The 16658-nt window shown below is 36.7% G+C and overlaps 2 protein-coding genes across 2 annotated transcripts in view; one reads left to right on the top strand and one right to left on the bottom strand.

The window, feature by feature from the left end:
* The window catches only part of LOC125465649 (unconventional myosin-Vb-like), a 139038-nt gene extending 131657 nt beyond the window's left edge, over positions 1 to 7381 (top strand). Inside the window, exons 35-37 of the mRNA XM_059638583.1 lie at positions 3272 to 3446; positions 5378 to 5458; positions 6324 to 7381. Of these exons, the coding sequence (XP_059494566.1) occupies positions 3272 to 3446; positions 5378 to 5458; positions 6324 to 6476 (409 nt within the window). The 3' untranslated portion in view covers positions 6477 to 7381. The remainder of the gene's footprint in view (positions 1 to 3271; positions 3447 to 5377; positions 5459 to 6323) is intronic.
* LOC125465730 (protein unc-13 homolog A-like) overlaps positions 2337 to 16658 on the bottom strand; it is a 390692-nt gene continuing 376370 nt past the window's right edge. The window contains exon 42 of the mRNA XM_059638582.1: positions 2337 to 15829. Coding sequence (XP_059494565.1) covers positions 15544 to 15829 — 286 coding nt within the window. The 3' untranslated portion in view covers positions 2337 to 15543. The remainder of the gene's footprint in view (positions 15830 to 16658) is intronic.

The raw sequence follows: 16658 nt of genomic DNA on the forward strand, positions 1-16658 counted from the left end.
CCCGTTTATTACTGTTGTGCAATGATCTTTGAAATGAAAATTTTCACCTTACAATATTTATGATAACCATCCTGTGGTGTGTTGCTAAACCACACAAATTGCCATTACAGTTGTGAAAAATGGTGAGGATTAAGTCCAAAAGCCTTTCTATTGATGTGTTTGCGATTGCCAAGCAGTCCATATTAGTGAAATGTGTAAATGTTTTTGATTCCCATTTAGATCAATAACTTTTATATAGGAAATTTGAACCTTCAGTTAATAGTTGGAAGAACTGCATCAATGTTTTTTAACAAATTTTAAGTAACACACAACAACACAATAGATGAAACATACTTTTAGTAGATGACTTGTACTTTAAACTGCAAAGAACATTTCCCTTTTAAATTTCTCGGATGTTATGTCTTCCACAGAATTATTGCCTTTGCAACAAATAGTTAAGCTGCTTTCAGTTTGTAATGGATTCTCATTTTTCCCCCCCTTTTTGCCACTGTGATCATCTCAAAGTGCTTTTTTCCATGCGGCTTTCAGCATTCTAATCCTCAACCACCATCTCGCCTTCACTGAGGCATGAGCAAGTCAAATCTTCCAGAATTTTTAGCTGGCTGCAAGATGAAATTCAACTGGAAAATATCTGACCCTCCTGCATCTAGCTATGGTAGCTCACTTAGCCAAGCAGCTCCTCTGACTGCTGAGTACTGTGTCCATTCTGTGATATTCCTTGTTTGTGCAGAAGTCTGTAGCCTGATTTCAAAAACACACTCCTCTTTCCCCCCCAGCCTCTGCCACAATGGTAACATGATGCACACTAAGCTATTAACTAGGTAAGTGTTAATTTCTGAAGAAGGGTCCTGACCCAAAATGTCAACTTTCCTATTCCTCTGATGCCTGGCCTGCTGTGTTCCTCTAGCTCCACACTTAATGCTGGCTCTAGCATCAGCAGTTCTTCCTGTCCCAGACGTGCTAATTAGCTGTTGTTGCCCTTAATTTCCGAACGGTGCAAATAGTGCCAGTCAAAATTGTTTACAGTCTGGACCTTTTGAGGCTTTGTGGGATTTTGCGAGACTTTTGTCTGACCGTTGTACGCCCCAGGGTAGTTGCTGTTGTTTCAAAGAGTAAATACCTTCCACCATTTCAGCAAAACAATATGAAACCTTCATTTTGTATCAAATCATCTAACTGCCCAGGCTTAAGATCAAGCAGCCTGCAGAACAAGTCAAGTGACTTCATTTACCTCAAATTTAAAGCTACAGCCTTAAAACTTTTAAACTCCAGTGTAACAATGTACATCATAGATGTACTTGTATTTGTTTTGGTTCTGGTTTGTTAAGTCGACCGGAGTGCATAACATGAGAAGTATAAAGGGGAACTGTTTTTCTCTGCAGATTAAAGCACAAGTTCTCTACAAAAACTGAAACAAAATCACTCGAGTTTGCCAATTTAATATCCGGCTTCAGTTTAAATATTTGGTTTAATCTGAAATAAGACTTAAACTCAATGCTAGCTCCAAAAATATGTGACTGAAGGGAAATTGTAGCCTATAAATATGATGGCGTGGATCATCTTGCCTCTGAACAGTCAGAGACTGAACCTATTCCCTAACCTGCATGTCAGGACGTTTCCTTTTATAAAGTTGACCTCGCATTACCTGGGACATTGGTACTTGTGAGAATTTGTATCCGTGGAAAAGTTTTCACTGAACCTGAATTGGAGATTCAGCACAGTTCTGAGGCCCTGAATCATTATTTAGGGGATGTTTGATATATGAGCCCATTCTGACTTCTGGGAAACTCTGCAGTGATCCTACCCAATCTCTCTTTGACGTTGCTCCACCGCTCAAAAAAAGACCCTTACCGACCAACTTCCCTGACTCACTTACCCTGATTGTAGTATTAGTAGGAGTGACCACTGCACAGCCCTTGAGACATTTAGTCCTGTTTTTACACCATGTATTCCTTCCATTGTGTTTGGTGCTAAATGGAAAAATTTGAACAGATCTAGCAACTTCAAAATCGGGCACTGATGAGGTACTGTGGGTCGTGGTCTGTAACATCATGGTATATCCTCTATTTCTGAATTCAATGAAGAGTGCAGGAGGACATGCCAGCGCCAAGCATACTGAAAATGAGGTGTGCACCAGTGATTTTACTACATAAGTTGCATGCAATAGACAGGGACTGAGCAATTCAATAAATGGTGGATGAAATTGAGTTTAATCCATGAAAGTTAGTGGACTGTTAAACAAATAGCAGGAGGAGAAAGACACTCCACATTTTGGATTTGATTTATTTATTGTCACATTTATTTTGTTACACAGTAAAGTGACAAGTGTTGTCTTGTGTTGCCACTTTCTGGTGCCATCTTAAACATAAAAATAAACCAAAACACAGAATAGAAAAGCAGAAAAATAAAGCAAGTGTGTTCAACTTTACAGTCCTTAAGTGCTCTGCTGTGGGCAGGCATGAATCCCCTTCAGCATGCTACCACTGCTGAAATGAAAGTTACCACACTTTGGTGCCATCTTGCCTCTGACACTGTCGCCACTGAGTCCTCACTGGACTCTGCCAGTGCAGACACTGCCGGTACCACGTCACCCCAAACTCAACTCTGCTGCCACAAAGTATCTCCACTCCCAGAACATCAGTGCAAAAGGCTGAAGTATTTGCACTCATCTTTAGGCTGAAGTATCTAGTGGATGATCTAACTATGTGCCTTGTCCAGAGATTCCCAGTGTCAAAGGGTGCATGTTTTCCCTTGGTTTGATTTGCATCATGTGATAACTGCAAAAAAATCATTAGATACAGCAAAGACTGAGCACTGGCAGCATTTCTGTAATTGTAACTGTACTCCAGAGCTAGTTATGTCCCTAGTTTAACTGTAATTGGGCAGTTAAAATACTAGCATCTACCCAGCAATGTGGAAGGTGGACAAATCCAACCTGGCCAGTAACTAACACACTTATCTACTCTGGATCATCAGTGAAATGATGGAAGACATCATTGACAGGTCTATCAAGCAACCCCTTCTCCACATGAGCTGCTCACTGACTTCAGCTTGGATCCACTAGAGCCACTTGGCCTCTGACCTCATTATAGCCTTGATCCAAACATTGGTCAAAGAGCTCAACTTTCCTTAGAGTTATATGGTTATTTATTATGTTGTCAAGTTTGTCAGACAGTTAAAAGCTTGTAATCTTGATTTAGGTGAGCCTTTTGTTACTTGAATTGCTGAAATATTTGGAGTTGTCATCATCCTCTTGCTCTTCCCAATGCAGAAACAATGTCAGCCATCTAATTGAATGGCTAAGAGGCAAGAATCTACATCAGAGTGGTGCACTTGAGATACTGGAGCCACTGATACAAGCTGCGCAGCTCTTGCAATTGAATAAAACAACCAATGAGGACGCTGAGGCAATCTGTTCAATGTGCACCGCACTCTCAAAGTCACAGGTACGGTTCACTTTACTATAGCTTGAACATACATACCACAGCCACCTAAAGATATTGGACAGTGCTTTTTGTTTTTAAAACCATGTTAGACACAAGAAATGGTTTAACATTTCTGTACAGTTCTCGTCACCACACCACCAGAAGGATGTGGGTGTTTTGGAGACGGTACGGAAAAGGTTTGCCACAATGTTACCTAGTATGCGGGATTTTAGCTGTGAAGAGGCTAGATAGACTGGTCTTATTTTCCCTGGAGCACGAGGTTGAAGGGTGGCCTGACATAAGTTTAAGATTGTGAATGGCATGAATAGAGTGGAAAGTATGAGGCATTTTTCCCCAGGGTGGATGGGCTAACTACATGAGGGCAGGCTCAAGGTATGAGGAGTTTAAAAGACGTCTGAGGTACCTTTTTCACAGAGAATGTGCTGTCAGAGGTGGTGGTGGAAACACACGATAGCAGCATTCGAGGGCAAAATGTGTCAATGAAAGCTTGGAGTGCTGAAGGGCCTGTTCCTGGGCTGTATTGTTCTTTGTTCTTTAGGAGTGTCTTTAAGATGAGAATGAAAATGTTGGAATGATAAGCATAGTTGGGGAATGTGTACATATTGCTGGTCTTGAGATCAATAAAAGATATTGCAGCAATTGATAGGATATAGTGGAGTACAACCAGAATGACTGGACGGCAGGAAGAGTTCTAAGGTTGTGAAGAACAATTATTCTAATTGGGTTGCTTTTTCCATTTTGAAATCATAGCATTCTTATTCCAAAGGAACTTGATATCATAGATCAGAATTGTACAAAGTGCCGGAGACAAATATTCAAAGCTAATGCATAACACAATTTCTATGAACAAGCAGTGAAACCACTGAGTAGCTTTTTTTAGAGACTATGGAGCAGATAACATTGATTCTTGAAAATGCAAAATCAATTTTTTTGTAATATTACAAATAATCTGAAACGTGTTCCATAACATGGAAGGCACTGGTGAATGAAACATTGGGTGTTTTTGTGGAATTCTTTAATTTCCTTTCATTTTTGCATCTGTTTTAGATTTTTTGATCATGCTCATGAGTAATAGACATCTGTTATTTGTTGAACTAACAGGTAGTGGATGGGGAAACAATGTAGCCAAACAAAAAATAAATGTCTACTTGTTTTGCTGGGGAATCATCATTTCTTATTAGAAGAACACTTGCATACTTGAAGGGCAGAAAAAAGGTCAATATGATCCTTGCCCAGGATATCAGTAGAAGGAGCCCATTCCTTTGTCAGAGCTAAATGGAATTTCAGCTTCAGCACATGATTCCAAAATTATAGCCGTGTACAGAAAGTAACTTTCTTCAGCAGATTTGAACAGGGCCACCTTGTTGCTGAGGAGAGTGAGTACCATGGTTTTTTTTTAAAGCTTTAGAACCTTGCAACAAATTTCCAGGTTCTGCTGAACATGACAGCGGTCAAGCAATGCTGGAGATGACTGACTAAACCTACCAAATTTTGAACGCTAGTGTTACAATTTGATAGCCTGTAGAGGACAGAGTTTGGAATAAGGCTCCATCCCTAAAACTTTTGTTTGGAAGCTATTGTCGTTCTATTGTCAGTCCTCCACAGTTTCAGTAAAGACCTGAGTACCCAACTGTAGATCTATCCTCTGGACAGCTTGAGAGAAACTTGCATTAGATGACTATTGTTAGCACCCAATTGGATAAGCAAGGATGACTGTTATTTTCCCTAAAGGAGGATCCATGAGGTGCAGTTTGGAAATCTCCAAACTCTGGATAGGCACTGATCATGTGTTTCAAAAACACAACTTTGAGTGACAATGCTTAATGTAGTTAGGTCCACTTGCCTATTACCTTGCAGTACCGTTATTTATATTTAGCATTCCAAACTCAAGCTTTCGTTCTAATTCAGCTTTATCCTTTGATTTGTAACAGATTGTGAAAATTCTGACTCTATATACACCTATTAATGAATTTGAGGAGCGTGTGACTATAGCTTTTTTAAAAAATATTCAGGTAAATATTTTTAAATGTTGATTACTCAGTTGCAAACATATTCAGTAATCCAAGCCTAATTTTAGAATTATCATGTGACTGGCCATCTAATTTTTTTTGCAAAGTTCTGTTTTGCCTTTTGACTATTGTTTGAAAAGTGAGGTGGTTTGAGGGGTGGGAGGATTTTGAGGCAAAGATTTTTGCAAAGTTTCAAATGCACATTGACTGAACTATGATTTAGGTTTTGTCTTCGCTGTTCAATAAAGCAACATACTGTAACTGGGCCAATACAATCTACCCTGCTCCCTTGGAGTTTCTGAACATGCAAATATAAATGTTTTTAGCACTACTTGAGCAAATGTAGTTAATAGTACAACAATACTACATAATCAGCGCGCCTTATCAATTATTTTCATAATATATTGATTGGCAGTGCTTATTTATAAAGGTAATTTGCCTCTGAATAATGACATTGATCTTTGATTAAATGTGATCCCAAATCTACTATGTGGATGAGCCTTCTGTAAATTGCTTTTTTCTTGTTAAATAAACAGTGCATTCTCTTCTGTCCTCACCTTTTTAAAAAAAATGGTCAGTTTGAGATCTTCCTATTGGACAACATGGAAACTTTGTACTGAGTTTACTATTGGATCAAATATGGAACTAAGCTTTCTTGGTTTTTGGCAGGGAAGTTGGCCTTGTGATTTTCTTTTTTTTGATAGTGTATTCCCACAATTTCTATACATTTATCTTGCAACTGAGATTTAAACCTTTATTATTTTTGAGATGAATTAAACATTTCAAAACTAATAACTCTTCCTCTCTAATAAACTAACCTGTACCACACTTGGGGAAATAGTTACGCTGAATGTTGTGTCTTGCACAGGATCGATTGGCAGGTAGAAGTCCAAGTCGCCGTCTGCTAATGGAGTTAAGGCATGTATTTGCTGTAAATTTTCCGATCATTCCTTCACCGGTGAACCTGGACAAGATTAAAATTCCGGAAATCTTGAAACTGGACTTTCTAAATAGAATTTGATCTAAATACAGGCATTTAGCCATCTGGAGTGGGTACACAACTTGCAAGATTTTGGTTAAGAATGAGTTTGATTTGCAGAACTAGCTTGTTGCAAGTGACAGATAAATGACAGTTCAACTTTGTTGACTATTAAGTAAATTCAATTAGAAAGGCCAGGTTTTATTGGCAGTAATTTATTTACGGTTCCTTTTTAAACTTGCAGAAAACTCTGAAATGTGTATTTGTGCAGCTTTGAGAATCCCAAGGTACAGTTATTTTAGATTCTCAGCACAAAACTGAAGGGGGATATGAGTTTGATAAGTTGCAAGGACAACTGAGAATTTAGCTTGAGGCAACTGGCTTGGGGTGACTTGAATTGTGGGTTGGCATTTTGTTAGTCCACATGCACTGTATTCATCACTGCATGCATGTTTGGTTTAGTGTGATTCAAAAGTGAAATGCTGAGCAAACTCTCAAATTTATTGAGCAATTAGCCACAACATAATTTATACCTTTTTCATTTCTTTTGCATTTTTTGTCCACTTAGGGAATTGGGCATTTGATATTTAAGACATACTGTTTGTCACTGATTTGACAAGGGGAAAATTTTGAGATGGTCGAATCATTTGCTTAATGTATCACTGTATCCTTTTTTAATTGGAATCTTAAGAGGGAAAACACAACAAAATAAAGCAAGCATGAAAATGTTGTGGTTCTCTCCTCTTTAAACTTAAACTGCTCCTGTATTCTTGATGAATTTTAAATAGGTAAGAGGGCAGCTTGTTTGTGACACTGATGTAACATGATCATTGCTGAGAAGCATCTAATTTGAAATATATTTAAGTAGAGACTAATGCACACTTCAAGACGTCAATGTTTTTTGTAAGGATCTAACAAAATATGAATGTTTCTGCATTGTTTGAAAATCTGTTGTAATTCAAATTGAAGAAATTAAAGCTTTGTTTTTATATTAAAAATGTCCATGTAGTTTCTAAAAGCTGTTACAATATTTTTGTGCTTCATGTACTTAAGGAGCACCAACATTCAATCTGAAAATCTATTAAGTATGTCATTTAGTTGCCTGTATCAGATTATACTCTAAAAATATTGATTAATAATGAATAGTGGAGAAAATTACACTTGCACCATTTCTTTGACTCAGTATATCATGCCATTATAGATGCCTAATATTACTTTGAAGACCTAACAAACAAAATTTCTGAAACATTGCACTGTGTACTATTTATTTAAACTCTTTCTCTTCCCCCCAACCCCGTCCGGCGCTCTCATTTTTACGAACACGTGGAGGAAGTTGCGTAACCTCCCCCAAAAGTTATTGGTGGCTTATTTAGACATGATTATTTGACAGTTTAATATTGTAAACTGTACCAGCACAATGCTATACAAGATATGAGCCTGTAATCCTATTGGTACCAGTGTGGAGTAATGATACAAAGGTTTGTGGTTTTTGCTTCTCCAGGATATAGCAACACCTGTCTTGAATTTGCTCTTGTGTCCAGTGGCTTAAGGTTACTTTCTAGGAAATCTGTTTTTTTAAAATCCCACTGTCATGTGAATATCCAAATTAATCTTCTCTGGATGGCATTGCTGTAACCTGAATTGAATATGTTGTATTTGAACAGGTTGTTTGAATATAGTCTTTTTATTGCAGTCACTTGAGTATTGGAATAATCTTTTTGTTTGCATTTTGTGAGTAGCTGTGAGTAGGTGAAGTGGATAACTTTGTTCTTTTTAAAAAACATGATATTTTATAGTTAAATATCTTTGTCTTGGTATGGTTGAAGATAGAACTAATGAGAATGGAGATCAACCTAGCCATCAGATATCTAATCTTGTACTTAATGCATAGTTGTTACTATAAATGAAAATAACTTTGAATAGAATTAATTCTAATTGCATCTAATTTATAATGAAAGGAATTTGTGGAAATTGATCACTCTTACACTATTGAATATTTCTCCCTTTTTTGCCTAAAGTGCAAGTGACCCATACCATAGAGCTTTGGCTCCCCTTAAATGATGTAAGTGCAAGATATCCATTCAATTCATTGACAGTTTTTTCTGTCAGACTAGGAAGGGCTTTAAAGTAATTTATTGGATCACCTTGCACTTTTTTAAAAATACAAACATTTTAAAAAAAATTCAGTGACAAGTATGGACAAAAGTTTTCATCTGTTGCTTTTCTTTGTGAAGGGTTCATTATATTTGTGCTGCTCTCCATTCCACAATATGATTGAAATCTTTTGTAGGAAATGTCTGTCTTTTTTTCCAGATTTTTAAAAGTCAAACTTCAATTCCTTTTGTGTGCTGATTTACGAAAAGTTTGCCAATAATTTGTCAAAAAGAGTAGTTGTTCAATAGCTAAGCACGTGTTAATATCCAATAAACAAAATATTACACTGATTATAGATAGGACCCTCCAGCCAGACTGCTCAACTTTATTCCCCCCCCCCGGAATTCACTTGGATACGTTTAAAAATCTCTTTAAAAGCTGATTTTTTTTTTTGGTTTATTCAGGTATTTCAAGCTCACCATCCATCAAAGAAATGGTTTCCAAGGTGCAGTTTGCAAAAATACTGACAGTCCTAGACCATCAGTATTCTTAGTATTGCTTTCCTCTTGTGTTTGGATTGCTGTAACACCTGTGCACGCATTGATCTCTGGTCCCCTTAGTTGATCTGTAGTGCACTAATGATCAAGATTGCATGTCTCAGATTGCTACCCCACCCAACCCCAGAGTTTTTACTTCTCAGCAAATAAGCAGGATTTTGTGCTGACTTCCAATTATTGCTCGTGTTTTAAGGTGTCATTCTTTTGTCTAATAACTTGCAGTCATTCACTCACTAATCAGTCAACAACGAAGACCTGCACAATTGTTTTTAAATGTAATAAACATTCAAGGATACTTAGTCATCTCTTCTAAACCGGTCAATTTTTCAAAAAGAAATGTTAACATGAGTACAAATGAGTTCTGTCACTAATTAACCAAGTCTAACTTAAAAATGTATGCGATTTGCATTATAATCAGACTTTAGCATCTGTAAATCTCAGTATGCTGAAAAATTAAAAAGTTGGGGTTTGATTTGACAGGGAATAGTACAGTATGTTTGTAGAAGACCTCAATCTACCATTGTGTATAGCTTAACCCAAGTTTAAAAAAACCTCTTTTAATAGTTATAATTAAAGTACTCCATTCATAATAAAAGTTGTAAATGATAAAATGCTACTGCTGTGAAAGGGGAAAAAATTGTCATTCACTTTTTCACTTTTATAGATAGTCATCTAAAGGTAAATTTGAAAAGCTTTCCATGCTATTTCCTAAAAATGTCAGCCAACAATATTTTAATATTGGAGCTGTAACCAATGAGGGTTGTGAACTTGACATGCTTTTCCTCCCAGATCTGTTTCAAGCTACACCTCTCCTCCCCTTGACTGTTATTGCTTTCATGCTATATCTATTTTGTCCAACTATGGGTATGCCTTACTTTTAATTGTTCCTCCCATTATAGGTCAAAGTACATAGATTTCACACCATCTTTATAAGAAGGTGCCTCTTGTGCTTTTTAGGAAATTCAGTCCTGTAATTACTTTTATACAATTGCTAACCTAGCATTCATACCCTTTATATTGTTACCCTCCCCATCTAATTTCAGTTTTCAGTAGCTCTTTCTGTGTATGCTAACTTTGTAGATATTTGCTAGCACCTCTTAATAAACCAGACTGCTTATCTTGTCATGTGAAATTCACTTAAATACAATTAACAATCTTCTAGTTATATTCAATCTTTTCAAAGCTGCTGTTTTATTTTTAAAAATCCTAGTGTTTTTACTTATCTGCAGTAGAAACAAATGTCCAAGGTACAGCCTAGATACTTTTGTCATCCTTTATACTAGATTTGCCAGTTATGTGGATGAATGTTTCTTAAAAGTCATTGCTTTTACCAAATAATATTAACTTCTAACATTTGACTTTGGAAAATATTTTATCCCTATTAAGCTAGTGGTAACACCATTTTTCCTGTTTTTTTTGACTGTATAAATAGTTTGGGAATCCTTTTTTTCAAAATGTTAGAATTGTGATGTAAACTGATGTTTTTAAAGAATTAATCTTTTATAAATTTGAATTTTTGAATTAGTAACTTCATACAGATTAAAACCCACTTTTGGTCATTAATGTGTAAAAGTCTTCACCCATGGCTATAGAAATAGTTACAAGTTTTTGAGGCCTGGCTTCAGGGTGAATGGATTTCTGTGCACTACTAATATATATTGTTTACTTTGGATTGTTTTGAGACTAGGTAAATATTGGGACTTCAGTTTGTTAGAGACTTGTGGCATTCTTTTTAAGCTTCAGGGAAACACTCACTCAGCTTGGAAAAGGCAGAAATTTTAGTTTCAATTTGGTTGGACAGAGTCCTGTGAAGTCCTTGGACAAGAATAGCTATACAGACCAGTGCTCCTAAGGAGGGAAGGATCTGTAGTGAACTAGGTCCATCTTAAAGTGAAGAGTTAGTTAGCCCCAGACCAGAAATGTTGTGATAAAATCCTGAATAAGTTAAGATTCTTGTGAAGATTTATAGCTCTGGTTGTGAATGAGGTTGTTGGCTTACTTGCCAAGCTGGTCAGTTTATCATACAGATATTTCATCACCATGCTAGATAATGTCACTAGTGGCCTCTGTTGAAGCAATGTTATTCCATTTTGCTTGGTATTTATATGATCCAGTCTGTTAAGTTGAGCTGTCTCTCTTCTGGTTCTGTTCTGCATGGGTCAATATAGGGTCTAATTCCACAAGTTTGCTGATTATGCATTGAAAACCAGGCTTCTAGGCATTCCTAGCTCAACCCAATCACTGACATAAGGGATGGTTATGTTATCCCAGTCAAATTGATGGCCTTCATTGCCAAGTGCACTGAGATGAGGGAAAGTTCATGTTTTGCTGCTAGCTGGTGTTCATGTATCCTGATGGCTAGTTTCCTTCTGGGCTGGCTGATTTTAATGTTTGCAGTCACTGCAAGGTATTTTGTAAACTGCATTTGTCCTGCATGTCTTGGGTATGGAGTCTTTGGTCCTTGTGAATGTTTGTTTGTAGTGTGCCTGTGGGTTTGAGTGCTGCCGTAATTGCTAGTGGTTGTAGGACTCTCATTGATAGTTCTGATTAAGTTCTTGACAGGGTAGTATGGCCAATGTATTGGGACATACTGTGTCCTCTTAACGTCCATTTAGTAGGCACCTATGGATGAAGTTGTTGGGATATCTGTTAGCAAAGACTTTGTATCTGTTATTACAGTGCACCTTGTAGGCACTTGTGTTTCTCACTGAATAGTTTTGGTATTTTTCAGTGAAAATAGTGTCCTAACACAGCTTTGTTTGTGGATGTTGGGATGATTGCTGTGGAAATTGAGGATTTGGTCAGTGTGCATTGCCCTTCTATGTACTGTGGTTTGGAATGCCCCATTGGTCATTCATTCTACCCTGATGTCTAGAAATAAAGTAGATTGTTGTCTTCCTCTTCTCTCAAATTTGATCCTGATGAAAATGTTGTTAATGAGATGGTGTATCTTTCCTAACTTGACAAATGTCATCTGTGTATCAGATCCACAGTTTTGGCTGTATGAGGGGCAGGGTAGTGCATTCCAGTCTTTGCAGGACTCCCTTTGCTAAAAGACTTGAGATGAGTGACCCATAAGTGTGCCATTGATTTTGTTTGTATATTTGGCCATAAAGATGAAGTGAGAGGTGAGGCAGAGTCTGACTAGTTGTCCTTGCTGATGGAGCTGTTTGGAGTCTGTTTCTGCATGTAATACTCCAGATTCTGGGTTAACAAAAACAAATTAAAGACAAGATAGGAAGCAGCAGAAATACAAACTCCAAACAGCTCCATAAATACCAAGTGGAGTAGAACAACATTGCTTCACCGGAGGCTGCACTGATTATACCTAGTATGTTACAAAACGTCGGTACAATAACCAACCAGCTTGGTGAGCAAGGCAACAAGTTGAGTAAGCTTAATTCATATACACCAAGTTTCAACTTAGTTTCTTGGAGATTATCTTTATCATTTTAGTTCCAGTGTAAATGTTGGTCAGAAATGACCTAAACATAACAAGGTGCTAGATAGAGAATCTGGTGTGAAGATTTTGTGGTATCCTACAAAAGTTTCTTTCTTTAATATTAATGTAATTTGGGGTTAATGGATTATATACTCAATACAAATAAAGATTTCAAACAATACAAGTAATGGCTTAACTTATTCTATTTTTTTGTTAGTTTGTTTTAGTTAAGTATTACATGCTTAAATTTCATTTTGGTTTCAGCCTGGGATCTGACTTGTACAATATTAACATTGAGATGATTATCCATGCATCTCTTCAGATGCTGAAAACTTGTACTTCCAGAATTTTTAAAAGAGCACCCTTCATTATTTCAAAATATTCCAAACTGCCTCAGAGCTAACAAAATAATCAGAAATAGACCAGTGAGCATCATGAGCTTGTACCATCATTCAGTTCTGTTTAAGGGTTCATCTGTATTTCAGTTTGACATACCCAGCTTTGATTAAATGTTTGAAGGGATGTTAACCTAATATTTATCCCTATTTGGTATCACCTTTTTTTGAATTATTTGGTGAATTTTGCACCTTTTTGAATTACTTGGTTAATTTTGCCCCTTTTCTTGTCTTCCTTAACTCACCCAAGAGAGACTGGGCAGAGTTGTACAATTTCATTTCTAGACCAGTGAGATGACTGTATAATGCTGTTATCAAATTTCCTTCAGTCCCTCGATGTATTAGTAACCTAGCAGGTTCTGGTGAGGAAGATTGTTATATTTCTAATGCTAAATATCTCAAAATGGAATTAATAAACCCTTCCATTATTGAATCTATAGGAAATTGTTAATTAATTCTTGATCCTGATGGAAGATCTTTGGATTAATTTTGACGAAATTGAAAGAAACCCACAATGAAGCAGAAGTGATAATGAATATTCAGCCATCGAAAATGCCACACCCTTCATTTAGGACTTTGTTTTTACTGTCATGCATTCCCTCACTTACAAAGTAAAATCAGTTTTTACATTGAACTTTGCATGTAAGGCAAGCAAAACAAGTGTCACCCACGGTGAGCTTGAGAGAATACCACTGTTGGTACAGCAATGCAGTTTCAAACCAAAAGCAAAAGTTACCTTGAGTTCACCACCTAGGATTAGACAAAAGTTTTGAATTTAACTTCCACAATACATAATGAACCGTTTGTTGGGGTGGGGGGGGCAGCATGATGAATGTTGTTCTTTTCCCTCTGCTGCCCTCCTATTTAATGAGGTGGCAAGATATTAAATTCTACTTTTAAAGGGTCAATTCTGTAGTTGTAGGATGGTAACTTTTAATGCATGAATTGTTTAGTCCTAGTTTAACCCTAACTTGCTCTAGGCTAGTCAAAAGGCTTTTTTTTTGGTCTAGACCAACATGTACATCCAGGCATGTGCAGCATTACATGGTGGCTAAGGGTTACAAGACATCAATGTAATTTTATTTTGGCTTGATTTAATAGAAAGGCAAGAATGAACTGTAAAAGGTATGTTTTTAATTGCTTCACAGAAGAGAGCTGCATACAGTGGAGTTTTAAAGTTAATTTTGGTTTAGACAAAATGGTCTTTCACTAATATGATTTTGGGTAACGGAGTTTTTTTAGAGGATTTGTGTACGTAAAGACATGTTCTCTGCACATTTACATTTTAAAACTTCAGTTGTCATGGTTTTAAGCAACCAGATGTGAGATAAATCAGGTATTAAAAGTTTTCTCTTTCCAATTCAGACTCTAAATATGTTGGTGTATTAGGTATAGCCTCATCAGTTTTCTTTGCTACCTGACCATTGAAGATAGTTTTGCATTTTAAAAGCAATAAGCCTCACCATTTTATCCTACGGGATTCTGATGTTATTTTTATGTTGGGTGATATTGTAGTGTTTTAATCTCCACACTTTATTTTATGTCAAAACAAAGTTCAAGGTTTTAAAAAATAAAATGAAAAGTTAAAATTTCACAAATATGATTTGCCAAATTGACACTTTTTTAAAAAATTGCAATCCATTGCCAGGAAACAAAACTAAGCACCCAAGTATAGTTGATATTGGAATGAAGGGAAGCTTGAGTGAACATATTGGCTTTTCCACTGTGGTGGTTGTAAATGAACTTTCTAATACTAGAATCAGTCTTTCATTTCCAGTTTGGAACTAGAAAACCTGTATTTGGTGTCCTTATTGCATATTGTAGTAATTTGTGTAAAATTGTGGCTAATGTAACAAAACGTGCAATATTTTTTCAGTCACTGCACAAGCTAAAGCAAGACTGATTTAATAGATGGAAATTTTAGATGGTTTTCAGAGTGGGGATTTTTTTTGAGATTACCTTTCCATTCTGTCATTTGAGAATTTCAAACGTCTGCTATGGAACTAACCTATTTTTCAGCAGTGGTATGTGTTTGAATTGCAACAAATTAAAGGCAAAAACTTGGGTCTAATCATCTAATTTGTAGAATACCAAGCCTGTTTGTGAGTATAGCTCGGAGTAGCAATCTGTTCAAGTGTGGAATGTGTAAGAAATTGGCTACACCAGTGAGTATAAAGAGACTTTGGCATTTTGGTATTGAAGAGGAAGGTAACTGAGACTTTTCACAAGAGGTATATAAGTTCTCTCAGCTGTAGGTCTCTCCACAAGGACAGGATCACAGTGCTCATTGTACACAGGCTCAGTAGAGTCATGCGGGATTTATTTACACAAGTGATATTAGCCTTTGGAGAAAGTCAATCCAGTTGTTTGTGAATAGTCATATTTCTAAGGACTGGGTACTGCCTTTTCATGAACAAAAGAAAACTGTCCATGCTGGCAAAAAAAAACTACAGATAAATCATGCATATACCAAAACTTGAATCAACCTCTTGCTGAATTTTTTTTTTTTGCTTATTTCATAAGTGGGACATGTGGCTTCATTACATGAGAACTGAAGCTCCAACAAGTTAAGAAATTAAAGTTTTGAACGTTGATCTACTTTGTGATTTTGGCCACTTTTCTCAACTGCCCTCTTCAGCAGAACGTATATCAGATTTTAATTTTACAAACTCCTTTGCTACTTCATCATTGTTCCTTTGGGAAAGTATCCTAAGGACTGTTAGTCCTGTCTCATCCATATGAATTCTGCGTCCAAGTGGTAACCAGCAGGCACAACTTCCCTTCTGTATGATATCACGCAGTTGCATCACAGCAATGCCAACACTTCGATCTTCTCGGGCAAAACAGTAATCTTTCACACAAATCTGGAGTTCGTAGCTTTCTGGGCCATCCTCAGCGCTCAATGTGCTGTAAAATAATAAAGCAAACTGATTAGAATGGTTACAAAATTAATCCATACCTAGTTTTTGTATAGTGTCCAACAATTTTATTTAGCATTTTTTGTCTGATACAGATTAGTTGCAATCAGTAAGGATGAAGTGAGTTGACATTGGAATAATTTGTTATGCTTTCTCCAAAAAAAATTAACAGTTGCAATTTAAGGAAGGAAAGGGAAAAGTGACTACCTTGATATTGTGGGTGCCTGTCCTGGTTTAATTGGTTTTATCTGTTTAGTTGTTCTGTTAAGTAAATCCCTTCATCCCAGTAATCACCCCAGTGAATATCTTTTTGAATCCACTCTAACACTAACACAAATACCTATTTTCTTTAAAACACAGGGACCTGAAACTATAGGCAGTACTTTAAAGTATGGCCTCATCGACACTTAGTTTTAAATTCCAGTTGTGTGTTTTCACTTGCACCTGCATGCTAACTTTATTCCCTTTAAACAGGAACATCCGGAACATCTAGCTGATGTTTGGCAATAGACTTATCAAAAACTTCTCCATAAATGTCTGGATATCCAAATACACTAGAGCTACTCATTCCCCTTCAGCAACTCTGTTCATCATGTACTCAGAACTTTAGTAAATTTGTCAAAATTGTCCCTTGACCCTTTGCCTCATTTCAGACCGAAATGGGTTAAGTGCATTCACTGATCTTTGGGATTCTTTAACTGATTTAAAAAAAACTATAAATGCTCCTTGATTTAGATTCTTGACAACTCATGATTTGGGGCTAGGCAGCTCAGTGGGTACCTCTTTCCTGTCAGCCAGAGGGCCATAGGTTCACATCC

This window comes from Stegostoma tigrinum, chromosome 30 (assembly GCF_030684315.1).
Source record: "Stegostoma tigrinum isolate sSteTig4 chromosome 30, sSteTig4.hap1, whole genome shotgun sequence".
Classification (NCBI taxonomy): Eukaryota; Metazoa; Chordata; class Chondrichthyes; order Orectolobiformes; family Stegostomatidae; genus Stegostoma; species Stegostoma tigrinum.